The sequence below is a fragment of the Poecilia reticulata genome, linkage group LG8 (assembly GCF_000633615.1).
Source record: "Poecilia reticulata strain Guanapo linkage group LG8, Guppy_female_1.0+MT, whole genome shotgun sequence".
In the NCBI taxonomy this organism is placed as follows: domain Eukaryota; kingdom Metazoa; phylum Chordata; class Actinopteri; order Cyprinodontiformes; family Poeciliidae; genus Poecilia; species Poecilia reticulata.
In genome coordinates, this window is record NC_024338.1 from 24,926,066 (window position 1) to 24,942,558 (window position 16,493).

The following is a 16,493-nucleotide window of genomic DNA, read 5'->3' on the forward strand; positions in this document are numbered from 1 at the left end:
ATGAAAGAGCCGCTGTCGCCCCAAGACAGCGAGGCGCTTGAAGTGAGCAAGCGAAGAGGGTGAAGGTTTTTTGTTTTCTTTCGTTTTTTGTTTTCCTTTGCTCCGGACTTTCTTTCCTCCCCGAACCTCCGAGAGGAATTTCATCGCATTCCTCGCTTCCTTTCGATCACACTGACCCAGGAGAGGCGAATTCAGCCGGCGTTGTTGTCCGCGCTTCGCCTCCCCACCTCCTCCCTCTTCCTCCTCTTTCTGTTTCCCTCTTTGTGGTCGGCATAGCAACAGGCGTCAGGCTCGTCAGAGATGGCACTGTGGTCTCTCTCTCTCTTTTTTTTTCTTCCCTCTCTCTGTGTCTCCTTCTTCATGCTCTTCTGACTCTGCATTTGCCAGCAGTTGGTGCTGTCAGCTGGTATTTCAACAGGTTGAAGATGTTTTAGTAAAATGAATCAAAACAGCAGGCGAGGCTGTTTTTTAAGCATTTAATATCCTTCGTCTAGCCTAATTTCAACCCTGTCTAAAGTCTAACATGTTACATTGATAGTTGGATTTGTAACTGTGGCCATTAATGGCTAATATTACATCTACATTAAGAACTCCAATGCTAAAAATAACTGAAATTTTAACAACTACAGCGGTGTGAAGAAGTGTTTTCTTCTATTTTTCCTTTGCTTTAACCACATTGAACAATCCAAGCAAATCAAAGATAATTGGAGTGAATAACAACATCTAGTTTTCAATCGATGATTTTATTAAGGGAACAAAGCTATCCAAATCAATCTGGCCTTGTGTGAAGAAGCAATTGTCTGCTAAATTTAATAACCCTATGTCTAATAACTGGTTATCCCACCCTTGGCAACAAGTACCGCCGTCTCGCATTTGCAATAACTGGAAATGAAGTTGTTGTTTTTTTTACTTTGTTCCATTCGTCTTTGCAGAACTATTTTAATTCCTTTTATTTGTCAACTCTCCCTTGGATGCCATTTTTGCCTAATCTCTTATTGCTGAATCGTGAACACTGACCTTAACTAGGGAGAGTCACGCCTGCAGTGCTTTAAATGTTCTGCGACCTCCTGGGTGATGTGCTCATGGAGTCATCTCAGTAGAGATTTTTGACATTTTTATTAATGAAAAGTGCATTATAAATTAAATTGATTATATTACTATTATAGACCCAACACTCTTTGGAAGGTTTACGACTGTGCCATGTTTTCTCTGTTTGTGAGTAAAAGTCCCAAAGCCTCGGAAATGGCTGTGAACTCRTTTAGGTCGGGGCGTGATGTGCTTCATTCCTGTTGTCAAATTTTTCTCATTTTGATCAATACAGAATGGCTGAAACTAAACTCAGCATTTTGGATTATTACTTCTTTACATGCAGTCAGGTTGATTTGGATACCTTTTATTCCTAATAATTCAGTATTTAAAAAGTGCTTTATGTATTTAATCAGGCCGTCTTCGCCTGATATTAGGATGTGTTTAATGATGTGAAACATCTAAGTGTACCAAAAAGGAAAAAAATAGAAGAGAAACACTTCTACATGACACTGTGTCTGCCWAAAGGGTAGAGATGATAAATCATGTGATAAAATGCATCTTTTCTTTCTACCTGTAACTACTAGCTGTGCTACACAGTGCTAWTGCTTGTGTAAAGTCACTGTTCAGTTTCTAATGCTAACAGTGTGCGTCAGTGGCYGTTTGCTCGCTAGTACACTGCTGCCCCGCTCTTGGACACTGAACATTTCATCTCAGTGTCATCATCTTTAAACATGACACCTTCCTGACTACCTGCCTGCCTGCCTGCCTCTGAGTCCGGCTTCAGTGTTCAAACTCAGATGGTGACTAGTGACTTTGTAAAAAACAAACAAAAAAAAAATGTTTCCAAAAAAAGAAATGGGGAAAAAAAAAAGTTTTTGTGTTGGCATGAGTGGCCTCCCTCATGTGCTGTGTGTGGTGTGCCATTGTGTGTGAAGACGTGTGTGTGTCCTCAGGTCGTTTGTCAGGTTTTAAAATCACTCGCCCTCCCTGCCACWTTCCCACCTCACACTACTCCGCTACAGAACGACGTAGCTTCACATTGACCCTCCTCCATCTCTCCCTCCTGTCTGATAAGAGGCCTGTGTTATGAGGACAGTTGGTATTAGTATTTTGCACTCTGCTCGCTGATCTTAATGCACTTGCAAGCATGGCGGTGGCACTCCAGTCTCAGCCTGGCTTTGAGTTTTCATCTTTCTTTTTTGTTGTTGTTGCTCCAGATTTGCAGCCTGTTTCTCATCCTTCCAGAACAGGTGGCACAAACGCATTCACTTGTGCAGAGGTTCCACTCATGCGCTCCAACTTTTCAAATGCATTCGCTCTTTCTCGGCTGTGGGAAACAAAACGCGGAGCCGGGTGAGATGGACTGGAGTGCGACCGCCATACTGGTGTGGGGAGTGATTGTGCTCTGTCAGCCTCTGGTTAGTGTTCTGTTCTAATCTGCTGGGCTCCCTTTGTGAACCTGTGGACGGTGCTTCTGTTCCGAGTGCCATGTGAGAAACAATTGCTTCAGTTAAAAAAGAAAAAAAAAAGAAAGAAAGAAAAATGTTTTACTTACTATGTTATTTTGATTTACCTTTATATTTTTTTGTTGTTTTTTTTTTTGTTATCCAAGGGTTTAAAGTTCAAAGCTCATACAGTACTCTGTGGGGACCTGCTAACCTGCACTCCTTTTAAATGTGATAAAGTTTTTTTTTTGTTTTTTTTTTCTGTTGGTCCAAACCATGTGTGCCAAATTGTATGTATATTCCTCTGTCAATGCTTTGAATATTAACAGTGCATAAAAATATATTTAAAAAAGAACCTGCCTTGGGATGCATTTCCATCAACCCAGAAGAGGGGAAAAAATGCAGATATGCAGCAGTTTCATATATCAGGGAATAATGGGACTTTTTTTTTCCTAAACAGTTTGTGGGTTTTAATTGGTTGCTCAGACTAAGGTCTGCCTCTGTTTTCTCTCCATTCAAAAAAGGTTACCTCTACAAAAATCTGATCATCCTTCAACTAAAAGGAAGGAGAGATTRGGACTCAAAACCTCACTAGATTTCCTCACAATCCAAAGCTTCGCCGCATTCTTCTGTGCATATGTTTCTGCCAGCGTGTTTGCAAATGGTCCGTATAGCAAAGTGAGGAAAACAGATGTTCTCGCACAGCTGTGCAGTGATGCAGATACTGTAAAACAGCCCAACAAGGCCCCAGCTTATTGGCTGATCAGCCCTGGCCTSCCCCAGATGCAACATCTCCGCTTTACAGCCGCGCTCTCTCCGTTYRCTGAAGGTTTGTAAGTCATTTCTCTCTTCCTGCGCTGCATCTGCAGAGCTTCTTGGCCCGTGCGGCAGTTTAGCAGCCAGCCAACAGTCCTCCCGGTATAAACCCCTTTCCCTCTGCACTCGCTTTCACAGAGAATAAAACATCATTTTGACATCTGGAATTTGATATTGCATGCATCCATCTGCATGTGGAAAACAGATTAGTTTTTTTTTTTTTTTTCTTCCAGCATTTCCCCTATGGTTCAATGGAGCCAATGYCTTTGAGATGATCTTAATCAGTGAGGCGGTGCTTCATGTCTGGAGTTTGAGCTCAAGTGGATCTTTTGGTTAAAAGCAGGCCCATCCCCTTCCTACTTTGGTCTGTCGTCTGGAAGCTCTTCCACTTTGGTGAAGCCGGATTGTATGTCATCTTGAAGAGGTTTCCCAGTCATTCCAGACACTTATGCAAGAGCAACCCAGAGACGTACAGTTGGGGAGAAGAAAAAGCATTATAATGTAAAAATGGGCAACGCGTGGTCATTTTCCTAGATGGGGTGGCACCAATTAGCACCCATAAATTAGGGCCTGAAGACGAGAGTTGAGGTCAGTATTTCAAATCCTCATCTTTCTCTCTAAGCTTCCTCACAGAAACGTCGGTGTCAAGCTTTGAGGTGATTTTTTATTTTATTTTTTTATTTCATTTTACATGGTTTCTCAGGTCATTCCAAACTGCAGTTTTCCTCACCACTAATACACACACACACAGCCGTTYCACGATGTTCATGACACAAACTCCGACTGCATGATTTTCCTTCRCAACCTCATCCGATGTGAAAGAAGGATCAGTCAGTGGCTCATATTCACTCAAACATCTGCCTGCAGCTCTTAAGTTCTTTGCAGTCTCTCTTAAGAGTAATGCATTGCAGAGATGCTAAAAACAAAAAAAAAGCACAATCTGCCAGGGCTTTTCATGTACAGTATTAGAATGCATGTTTAGTCAACCAGAAAATAAAGCACATGTGTGTAGCTTCTCACCAGTTTTCCATAGCATTGTGGTGTGAAGGAGGAGAGTGCCAGTCCACCGCAGAGTCCCTGCTCTCACCTTCAGCACAGGCGTTGCCAAGGCCAGCTGGTAAAGCCGTGTGGCATCTTAACCTATCTCTGGGAACGCTTCGCAAAAACTCACTTCACAACCCTCCTCTTGTTAGCTCTGGTCGATTTCTACAGCGGATACCCAACAGGTGACTTCCACATTCCCTTCGCGCTGATGTTTTTTTTTTTTGGGTTAAAAAGAGAAAAGCAAAACAGAAAAACACACACTCCTCGTCCCGTCTTTGTTTTTTAAACCCTTTGAACTGATGCTGCTTCTGTGCTTGACTCTGGGTTTACYGCGTGGTGCCATGCTGTCCACATGGCCTTTAGAGCTTGTAACGCTTCAGTGTGTAATGTTACCATATGCCTTACATGTTTTCCAGGACTAATAAAAAACGCATAAAAAAAGTCAGGAAATGTGCTCTTTTTATTTATATTTATACCCTCCAGTATTTTGCAAATAGCTAGATGGATTGTGGTTAAACCCATACAGAATGCTCCAAAGTGCCTATCTTTATAGTGAGGTGCACATCATACCATAGAAATACACTTGTATAAAAACTGAATTAGTTGAAATGGTAAAAAAAGAAAAGTTCAGAAATGCTGTATAAAATGATCCAAACTGTGGCATCGGGACATTAAACATTCAGAGATTCAAGCACATTCTTAAAAGAAAAGCCATTAGTTAAAAAAAAATCTAAAAATATATACATATTATTTCCATTCTCAATTCTGTTATTTACATTCATAGATAAATAAGGAATGACGGACATTTTACAACCTAATACAATAAGGCAAGTGACTAATACAGTTGAAATTATATTTAAAACGTATGTGTAAAAGTTTCTTCTCAGTAATTTTTCAATTTGGACCTTGCTGATGGCTACGCAATCCCATAGGAAGTCAAGATGCTGGACAGACGTGTCAAGTAGGTGGAGTCTGGGTACCCTTTCCTGCAAGAGACAAAATAAGAACAAATTAGCCCAGATTTGTCAATAAACAGCAGTGACCTGGAGATTCAAACTGCATTCACTGACTCAGATTTGCCTCCATATAAGCTGGTTTTGTGTGGGATGCAGCCCCAGACGACCTTGGCCTCTGTCCCTTTGCCTGTCACAGTGAAGGTGAGGCCCCCCCTGAAGGCTTTTTCCAGCCGGGGAAGCAGCTTCCTCGCATTTTCATTGTCTGGGAGGTAGGCTTCGAATGCCGCCCCCTTAAATGGTTTTCCAGGTGATGGATGACCCTCCTGATCGAAGATAAATCACATTAGAACCAAAGTGCTAAGATATACAATTGATAGCACAGTACTAATGAAATAGCTATAACCCATTTGCGGTCACTGACACTTTGGGTAAACCTGTGAAAGAAATCCCTTTTATAATCAAATTAGTTCAATGTTTCTGTTGATTTGGTTTAGAATTAACCTAAACCAAACTGATAGACCCAGAGATGGTCCAATTTTCTGGCAAAAGCCTCAAGACCTTTAATTAAACGGATAGTATAATGTATTTCCTAGGCAAGTAGTCCCTTTTAATAGCACAATCAAGTAACCATGTTGTAATCAGTTGTAATAAAAAGGCTTAACATATCAAATATAACTTAAAAGAAATTTATTTTACAACTTGAGATTTGTCCCCGTTTCTTTAAGAATCTCCTGTTCTTGGGCACTGGTAGTTTCGATAACAATTATCTAACCCCGCTAAATGGACTGGATGAAAGATTCATTTTGTTAAAGATTTGTAATGTTACATGACAGCATAACAGTACTAGCTTCTATGTTTTTATGTTTGTCAATTAATATGCATTAGCACATTAGAAAGYGCWAGTTGAACTGATTTGCAGGGRAAAATATGYCACTGCAAAACAGTTTAATCAATCCTGTTGGGTGGGCTGCAAGTCAAGTAAATAGGACATTGGTGTTATGAGTTATGTTCAAACGCCAATATAGGAAGAAACTTAAAACRCTTTTTGTTCTTTTTTTTTTTACATAGTTAGGAACCTTGGATGAAACTTGTATCCATCTCTTAGCTTGTGAAAAGTTCTGATGCTAAACTGTCAAAAAATTTAAAGGTCTTTTTTTTTCTTGTAAAAGCAGTCTATATTTATCTAGGAATCTAGGTCTATTTTACTTTGGAAATGCAGGTTTTGAGTAGCGTCCTTGTCTTGGTTGCTTTCTCAGTAACAGTGAAAGCCCTATCAGACTCTCTAAAAGATAACACACAAGCTATTTATCAGATAAAAGCGACGTAAGATTCTAAGTAGGCTACTCACCCCTTGGATACCATTAGGAATGCGGTAAGTGATCTTGATAACGCCGCCCTTGTGTTGACCTGGTAAACTCATGCTCAGTTTGGATTTCTTCATTTCACCACAGATGCCTTGAGGTGTCTGCTCTACCTCCTCATTGCAGACTTTGCAGTAGGAGTGCAACTTCTCCAGGCACTCTGGGCACAATGTGACTCCACACTTGGTCCTCACCAATGTTGTCTTGTCCTTCCCACAAAAACAGGTCTGCTCGTCCAGACCTGACCTGGACTTCTCTGAGGTGCTCTGGGTCTCTGCAGGTGTATGCTCTGTAGAATCCTGCTGGTTAGCCTGTAATGTTCTCTCTTTCTCACCATTCAAAGGATTCTTTTCAACTGTGTTTCCATCCTGTTTTTCCTTGGAGAYTTTCTCTTTCTTCGGTAATGATTGGCTATTTGATCCATTCACAAGCCCCTTCTCACCAAAGTCTCTACCATAGGTTGTTTTCCATTTATGACTCTCACTGTTCCCATCAATGATGCCAGCTTGGGTGGACAGCACCTGATACGTACTGTCTGGGRCTCGTTTTCTTCTTTGGGTTGCATTCAATGGTAAAAATTGGTCGGAGAAGTCGTGCTGTTCAGGTTCTTTAGAAAATACCTCCCTCAGCGTAGCAGCAACCTGGGAGCACAGCTCTTCWGGACCAACGAGATACAAGTTTTCCTTCATCGTGTGGATGACAACCTTCTTGAAGCGGCTGCGCACTTCAGAGCAACAAGCCTGTAAGGTTTCATCTTTGGTACTAGAAACCCCCAACTCCGACAAGCGCAGCTCCTGAACTGAGAAGTCACCACTGACTAAGTCAACAAGCTTCTGTAGACGTTCCCGACATAATTTCACTTTGGACGAATCAGCCCCTCTTAAGATAACAGTCAAATTCTGATTGCCCTCAGAGGAGTTCTCTTTCATCTGGAGATCAGACGTGAGATCCTCCACCCGGGTGCTGTAGGCCTCCTTTATGTATTGCCACATAATCTTGGAAACTGAGATCTCTTCATGATGGGCTTCTTGTTTATTCCTCACTGTCTGGCTACTAAAGCTGGAAGACCGCTCGCGGACTCCGACTGTAGGTTTGCTGGAATCGTCTTGGCTCTTCTGGCCCAAGATTTGAGCTTTCTGTTGAGGTGTCCCTGAGAAACTACTGGCTCGCTTTAAAGAGGATCCAGACTCTGAAGGTGGAAGTGCACTGCTTTTTGGAAGGCTGTAAGGAATTGAAGCAAACGGAGCTGCTAAGTTTTTTGGTCGGGTATCTATCATATCTGTAGTTAAAGAGGTTTTAATCGGTGAGAATAAAGAGGGAGAAGATGTGTGTGCGGTTTTGAACAATAYGTCCCCTCCGGTATTTTGGGCTGCTGCTCTAGAAATTCCTTCACCAGAAATCCCTGTTGATCCGGACAGCWCATCGTGCCCCAGAATCGGTTCCTGGTGTGCTTGCCTGCTGGGTGATGAATTTGGACGGAAGGGAAAGCCGCCTAAAACGGAAAGTCCTGAGTCTTTAAACCGAGCAGCTAGCTTATACCTTCTTGCTCCATCAGTTCTTAGTTCATCTTCCTCAGATATCTGCAGCCGATCTATCCTTTCATTCAACTGTCCTTCAGTAGGCGGCATAGTCTTGGGTAGTCGCTCCTCATCAGCATGAAAAGGTGATGTGCCAAAATTATATGAAGGAAAATTAAGAAGACTGGCAACACCTTCCTTTTTATTTCTAACTTCCTCCTGGCCCATTAGAAGAGAGTATCTGGCATCCACTACATCCTTGTTGCTACCAATAAAGTAAATATTCTGCTCATCTTCATTCAGAAGAAGTTTTGGATATCTTGCACTTACGTTTTCCAGTTCCCTTTGCAGTCCTCCTCTGGGGCGAAGTATATTTTTAGGGAGCTGGTCTCGACAAATCTTTGCCTCATTTTCGTGGTAAAGTCGACTTATTGCCTGTTTAGCTAGTTTCATGCCCTCTTGCCTCTCTTCCACCGCTGTTGTATCAGCAWTCTGCAAAAACAGAGTGGTCAGGCCCTGATTTGTTTCGCTCACCACCTCAACACCAAACTGACTGAGGATTTGCTGGTATTCCTTMTTGCAGTGCTTCTCCAGATACTGGAACACGTCTGCATCCACAATCAAAGAGGACTCCTCTATGAAAGCAGTTGGAGACCGCCGAGCTGCGCTATCTGAGTGATTGGCAGTTTCCCAGTCATCACCACCAAGTGCATGATTTCTGTTTGAAGTGACGTTCTCCCCCTTTGCTGAAACATCAGTGTCATCTTTGACTTCTCTGTGTTCCTCTTGCCTGGTTGGTTCTCTGCTCTGATCTTCTGACACTTGAGGTTTCTGTGATGTCTGAAATGACCAAGTCCTGCTGGAGGCATTTGGACCTGAGTCTTTGCTTTCTGAGAATCCGGGACCAAGTAGTTCGGCCAAAGCAGCCTGCACTTTATAGTACGAGCCAACCAGTGTGCAACACATCTCAGTAGCAATGGACTTTATCTGGACATCCTGATGACTTTTACGAAGGTTTTTTAGTACGTTGATTCCCCCAGGAAGTCTGCTGTAGTCAACCGTTGCTGTTAAGCTTAAGACAACCTGAAAACCCCAAAGCAACACAATTAAAGTTCACCCTTCTTACTGAATTACTTGACATACTGTACAAAATTGTAATATTTTGTACCTGGTCTGGGTCCAAGCTTCCTGGGCTCTCTGAAGCATCGAGTTYGTACTTCTTCCCATCTATTTCCAGAATGTGCCGAGATCGTTGAACAATTCTCTGTGCCACTGTGTGAGAGGGGTCATTGGAAGGAAATCAATCAGAGTCTGAAAAGCACCCTGACTAAGCGTTTCTGGCATTGGCTGCTCCACTGACTTGCATACAGGCATTTCAGCTCAGTTTAAATCACTGGTGACAGTCTAGAGGCTGTACTGATGCTATGTAAATGGATGCACCTAAATTTTGATAGATGGGAAATTATTTATATTGAGCTGAGAGACTTGGGTGGAGTTTTATGTGTCAGGAAATAATAAAAATKATCTTTATTAGGACCTGCAATTATTTACTCATTTCAAGTGCACAATAACACACAACAGATGCAATACTGTGATTATTTATTAAACAAAGATGAAGTTAAAGTGGAAAAGCTGTGATTGAAGAAGTAAAGTACATCCCAATGGTTAAATGGATTTCAGARTCCCCTTTAGCAGCAATAGAAATAGTTGTTTTCTGTCTAGCTTTATCAGTCTCTCATATTAATGTGGATAAATTCATTGTGATTAGAGAATAACTGTTTCTGCACAGCTTCAATCATGTAGATAGCAACATGAACTGGGCCATTGAAAAACATTGACTATTTCCAGTCTRTATCTTGTAGATATCCTGCTGTGTTTGGGGATATGACAAAGATTTTCCTACCAGGCCTCAAATATGACTCAATAGTWTGGTATAGAGAGGAGTAAACGGTCTTTTCAAAGGCTAGAATGGTTCCAGGTTCTGTGGCTGCAAAATTAACCCAAATCATCATCCCTCCGCAACTTGTAAGGTATTTGGTTTTCTCCAAACATGGAGCAATGCATTATGGTCACAAATCTCCATTCTTGCTAAACTGGATCAAGKGACTTTGTTGGAGAAATATTGTGGTTCAATCAGGTCAAGTTTTGTTAACCCAAATTSTGTTGCCATATTCATTTTACAGAAAGGAGGCTTTCTGCTGGGGAAATGAAGTGAGGGCTGTACAGTTCTTTTACTAAGTATTGCAAATCTGACTCRAGAGTTCATCTGGTGGCACAGAGTCACTGTCATCAGATTGTCTTAAAACGCCTCCTACATTGGTGAGCAGCAACAAGTCCTCCTCTTAAGGCCACTGTTGATGTATTTATTTCATATGCTGACCAGCAAATGGRCAAAATTCTGTTTTTACTATGTGCAGGTAAAAATACTGATGAATACTTATTCGGTACATTTTGCAAGCAGCATCCTTCCCACTGAAACCAAATGGAATTAAGCAAGGTGCTATTGGTTTGTTTTTGTTTATTCAAGAAAACACTTCGACCGACTGACCTGCACTGTCCTCAAAGGTAATGAGAGCAGATAATGGCGTTGGTTTCACAATCGTGACATGGTCTATTTCCCCTCCTCCATTCCTGGCTCTGAGAAAGTGAATGAGTAACTTGTCTTTCAGCCTGTCATCTTCCAGCTCCGTGGGCAGCCCGCTCACCCGGACAATCCTGCCCGCTTCTGCCATCTGCTGGAAGAAACACGGTCACTGCTCAGTGGGAGAAACTTTCTATATGAGAATGATGCAGCACAGCCAATCAAAAATACGTTTTCCTGGAGGGACGTTGATTGTGAATAATAATGGTTGATGGTGAAAAAATAAAAATAAAAGTGTCACGCCTCTGTTAATTATAGGGGTTTCTATGTGGGGACCCCACCCTTACATTCAGGAACAAAGATATGTCAGATTATATCGCCCTCTCCTGGGTTTACAAGGACATTACATCAATACACAAAAAGAAAATCTATCTTAATCAACGTTATATGTATAAATCRGCAAATAAAAAATGGCAATCAACTTCACGTCGGTGGGTTTTTAATCATCTTTACTTCTAAAGAAGAGCTGAAGAGATTATAAGGCAATGGTGTATTATATTTAATTTTTACGAAGCCAAAACGTGTGACGTTTGGTTATTTATTCTTCTTTAGAGCCAATCCCCCTTGTCTGCCGCTTACTTGAATACAAATAATTTAAAAAGATGCACAAAGCTATTAACCCCTCGCCCCCATGTTCCCCTCCTTTCGTCTTCTTYCTCCCCACCAACCGATTGTCAACTAGTTTGCTGCTCTTTGACTGAATTCAGCACTACTTCGTTGCACGTACTGAAGCTTTTCAGACATTCCACCTGCTTCGGCTTGTACTGTTTCTACTTATATTGATTTCAGAGTTTTGGCGTCAAATCTGCTCSCAGAAATCAGTAAGAGGCGCGTAATTACCCCATAACAAGAGAACAGGCCACATTTCAGAGGCGAGTGTCAAGGAAGTAAATAAATCAGGCACATCTCGGCTGAATCAGATCGCAACRCAAACGATGAAAACTATTCGGCGTAGCGCTGCGGATCTCGCTTGAATGTAAACATTACTGACCTTGCATGTATTTCACGCTGATTTCTCTTTTCTCGACAACTTTCATGAGCTCGACACTCTTCACGGGAAGAGGAGGAAAAGCGAAACTAAGTATGTTTTGTTTGGTTTCTTCCCACTAGGGGGCAACCAAAGGTCGTTGCTCTGAGTATGGGAGCAGGTTAGAGCTGCTTCATCCAGATGTTTGTTGGTGCTTCAACCGTTTTATCGTCTCTACTGAAATAAAGAAGATACATTTTAAAGTAAGTGATAACGGAGAGTTTGCAGATGATATGATCAGAAAGTTTCTTATTGTCCTGATTTTGTTGCTACGCGAAAATAAAAGCATACCACGCTCATGTTGGTAACAATTGCATCATGTGTATTTTGCAAAACAATGACAGTCAGTGGTTCTTTTTATTATTAAACAAAATACCAATCAGTATTCAAAGTAAGACAGGAAACGACTGAATTTATTTGATCACATTATAGTTTTGCAATTGTGTAAACAGAGTAAAAGTTTAGACACTATTTATTCAGGTACAATAAGCTTTGTAGATGATTTTTGTAAGATCCCACCTGGCACAAGGTCCTGAAAACCAACCCACATTTTTCACAGTTCAGGTCTTTCTCTTGGAACCAACATTTTTAAATCTGGTTTTCTTGTTTGYATCACGGACATACAGTGAAGGGTTAACCTTTGTAGAGCAGGATAAGAAAAACACCATGATTTAGAAATCTCGGAGCTCCTGACTGTTCAACATGTATAGTATTTCCACAGACCACAACAGGCTGTTTCCACCATCAACTTTTTAAATCAAAAATCATGACTTATTTTGATTGTAAATCGTAACAATAGCTCAAGCTTGATGAGCTTTCTTAAGAAAAGTTAACACAAAATCATTTTAATGCTTTATTTCTACCAGGAKTATACCGTGGACACCTGCAGGAATAAAAACAAAACATATCTTTTGTTTGGTTAAAAAAATAAAATAAAATAAATAAATAAAGGCATCCATCAACCATTGATCAATTGATTATTTATTTGTGTATTTTTATTTCCCTAACACAGAAAGCCACTAGGTGGCGGTATTGCAGTGGTGCATTAAATGTGTTCTTCCGCAGTTTTCGACGAAGCAGAGAACCGTGTGCGGTTTATCCAATCAGAAGGCAGGTTGTGACTCGCTGTGCGCAGGCGCCGTGAGTGAAATATTTCATGTGTTGTACGTCGTGTCCGGTGGAGGTCACAGTCGTTGGAGCAAACTGAGGTTAGTTATGACACATATTGTAATCAGAACACAAAAAATACAAAACTGTTAAGTTAAACCTTAGTGTAACAGTMAKGATTTCTCTAAATTAACGTTTTTTGTGCAATAACTGTGTTGTTAAACGGTTGCTTTGACCYGCCGGGGGTTGAGTAAGACGAGCACGAGTTTCCACTGTCTTATCTCCATCAGCGAAAGCTAACTGCTAGCTGTTAAGATTTAAGCCGCACACATTTTACTGATACATTTCAAACAGCACACTGCACTTAATACGGTCTTAGTAACTTTGGTGAAGCAACATATTTAAATCTTGTATGAATTTGCTAGCTCTCTCAATGCACTGCTAATAGCTAAGCTAAAGCTAGCTAATGATGAGCTAAATTAGCTGTACCCTACAGCCTTGGTTGGCATCAACCAAGGCCACTGTTTGTTTGTCCTGCAGTGAAGGGATTAACGGTGGCTTTTTAAGGATTTCAACAAAGACTTAATTGGTTTACATAGCGTGCCATACTAGKAAAGTTGCAGGTGTGTCTGGGTCACCGAATCATTCCTTGTTTTCACCTGCAGGCTGCTGTGGTCATGGCCAAGCTGTTTGAGTCTATCGGAAAGTTGGGGCTCGCCCTTGCTGTTGGTGGAGGTGTCGTGAACTCCGCGCTCTTCAACGGTGAGTCCTGCACATGGACAGCTTTGTTAATATTTAGATAAGGGAACATCTGGCATATAGTACATTAAAAACAATGTACTGTAGTAATGGAACCTATTCTATAAATTTAGTCATTATGATCTGAACTTGGTTGTTTTTTTTGGTCAGCCCACTCACTTGACTAGATTGTCTCTTTTTTTCCTCTTTCCTACATGCATATTTATATTAGATATTTAATCTGCATGAGAATCACTTGATTTAACTATGATCAAAATGGTCTGCAAAAATTTACAGAARGTCTCRAAATCATTATCTCTCAAAGTGGGTCCAAAACTTCCCTGGGTAAGAATTGACGCATGTTAAGTAAACTGAAAAGAAAATTTGTATWCGACCAAAGCAATTAAGAGTTAAATAAGTCAACAAATTCACTCACATGCTCCAATATCAAGTTTACAAGRCATTAGCTTTTTGATGAGCGAATGACCATATGCATTGTTTTTGTTTATTAGAGAAAGCATAAATTGGTCTWTTGAAGTAATCAGTTTTTGACATGTTGGGATTATAGCTAATTCTTTTACCTCAAGAAACGTAACCAGCTATGTTAGTTAGAAAGCATGTAATATATAATTTATATGCATAATATGTATTAATGGCAATATTTCTCTTTACAGTTGATGCAGGACATCGGGCTGTCATATTTGACAGGTTCAGAGGTGTACAGGATGCAGTCGTCGGTGAAGGAACACACTTCCTCATTCCTTGGGTTCAGAAGCCCATCATCTTTGATTGTCGATCCCGTCCACGCAACGTGCCTGTCATCACTGGCAGCAAAGGTGTGTTATTTAAATAAATTAAATTCAATTAATTTATTTTTTTAAAATTAGTTTGGAACAATCAATACAGCCATGTAGGTAGAATCAAAWCCAATTACATACCTTCCAGTTCAGTTTTACCGATAATATAATGCAGGTGAGGAAAAAATATCTCTTCAGGAAATTTCATCAAGGCCTTGACTTTGTAAAAGTCTCTTCTAAACAAACACATGGCGACAGTGGAAAGGAACCACAACCCTTTAACCTCCATCAGAACTGAACTTAGTAATGGAAGCTATTTACTGTGGCCACAGCAGGTTGGGAAGATGGAGCAGACCCCCCCAAAAAAAACGCAATGTTTTTCTCAGATTTAACATGAAACTCTCAGGCTGTGTGTTTCTACAAATCCTTTTAAACTATACAAAAAAAAGAAGAGCTAATGCACTCATGACATGATGTCTTAAACTCATGGTTAAGTTATGTTCTATAAAYCACTTTGAACCATTTATTCTGCAGATCTGCAGAATGTTAACATCACACTGCGTATCCTCTTCCGGCCGGTGACGAATCAGCTGCCCCGCATCTTCACCAGCATCGGCGAGGATTACGACGAGAGGGTGCTACCGTCCATCACCACAGAGGTCTTAAAGGCTGTTGTGGTGAGCCTTTAAGAGCCAGGAAGCAAAGATTTTTTTTCTAATGTTGGAATAATCACTCAGTCAAGCATCTTTTTCCTTACAGGCTCGGTTTGATGCCGGGGAGCTCATCACCCAGAGAGAGCTCGTGTCTCGACAGGTCAGTGAGGATCTCACGGAAAGAGCTTCCACCTTCGGACTCATCTTGGACGAYGTATCACTGGTAGGAAGCTGCTTCTAAACTTTTCAACAATGTCACTTTTTTTTTTTGTATCAACTCCATACTAATTCACAATTCTYCTTTTAGACACACTTGACCTTTGGTAAAGAATTCACAGAGGCTGTTGAGATGAAGCAGGTGGCCCAGCAGGAAGCAGAGAGGGCCCGTTTTGTTGTAGAAAAGGTATTRCTACACATGTTCAGCAAACCTTCATAYGCATTCTCCTCGGGGAAGCTCAGCAGTCTAAATCAGACATTTTTCTGTACGTTTTTTTAGGCCGAGCAACAGAAGCAGGCTGCCATCATTTCAGCAGAAGGGGATTCTCAGGCCGCCTTGCTCATCGCTAACTCCCTGATGGAAGCCGGTGATGGTTTGGTGGAGCTCCGAAAGCTGGAGGCAGCGGAAGATATCGCCTTCCAGCTCTCACGCTCCCGCAATGTCACTTACCTGCCGTCAGGACAGGGCACATTGCTGCAGCTGCCCCAGTGATAGCCTCCCACCTAACCAGCTGTGACATGGGCCACGGAGGGGCCGGCTTGATGATTCAGCAGATGGTTCTTGCATCTTCACATACATTCCTCCCACTCTTTCTCAAACTACCACTGGACTTGGCTCTGCTGTTTGCAGAATGGTGGGGGATAGAGTGAGAGGTCTGTGAATACATTTATGAAGTCCACTCTTGTGTATGGAAGTAAGGAGGAGAATTATTCCACCTTTATYCTAAACGTATAAAACTTTGAGGAAGATCATTAGTGCAGTTAATTTGACTTGCAGCTTTCCCTCAGAACGGGAGCACTGCATGAAAGAAACGTTAAACCATCAAGGGAACTGGTAACTGATTTAAGACATGCTAAATTGCAAATGTTTGTTGTGCTTGAAAGTTCATTTGTAAAACAGTTTTCAGATCTCAAATGAAAGGCTTTCTTTTGATTTCACCCTAAAGGGTATTTTTCCACAAATAATGTTGCCATCTTGTACAAATTAGGTTGTGCCTATCTAACAATAAAGTGTATTCTSTCTTTAGTTTTACTGACATTGTCAGAAAGCCCCATGTCTCAGAAATGACGCAAGTTAATAAAGATGTCTTTCTACCTCCTAGCTGTGGGTGTATTTAGTGAAAGAGCGTTTTATTTTTATCAAAT

At 41.2% G+C, this 16,493-nt stretch overlaps 2 protein-coding genes across 2 annotated transcripts; one reads left to right on the forward strand and one right to left on the reverse strand.

The window, feature by feature from the left end:
* Positions 1 to 334: 334 nt before the first annotated feature.
* On the reverse strand, positions 335 to 11,891 carry LOC103469365 (uncharacterized). The gene is made up of 6 exons (XM_008416997.2): positions 11,801 to 11,891; positions 10,717 to 10,900; positions 9,337 to 9,440; positions 6,639 to 9,251; positions 5,405 to 5,613; positions 335 to 5,320 (listed from the first exon to the last, which is right to left on the reverse strand). Exons 2-6 carry the CDS (start codon positions 10,898 to 10,900, stop codon positions 5,251 to 5,253), a joined length of 3,180 nt encoding a protein of 1,059 aa, XP_008415219.1. The 5' UTR covers positions 11,801 to 11,891; the 3' UTR covers positions 335 to 5,250.
* Positions 11,892 to 12,937: 1,046 nt separating this feature from the next.
* On the forward strand, positions 12,938 to 16,225 carry phb (prohibitin). Its single transcript, XM_008416996.2, has 7 exons — positions 12,938 to 13,044; positions 13,609 to 13,705; positions 14,356 to 14,517; positions 15,013 to 15,155; positions 15,238 to 15,354; positions 15,439 to 15,534; positions 15,628 to 16,225. Exons 2-7 carry the CDS (start codon positions 13,621 to 13,623, stop codon positions 15,838 to 15,840), a joined length of 816 nt encoding a protein of 271 aa, XP_008415218.1. The 5' UTR covers positions 12,938 to 13,044; positions 13,609 to 13,620; the 3' UTR covers positions 15,841 to 16,225.
* The last annotated feature ends 268 nt before the right edge of the window (positions 16,226 to 16,493 follow it).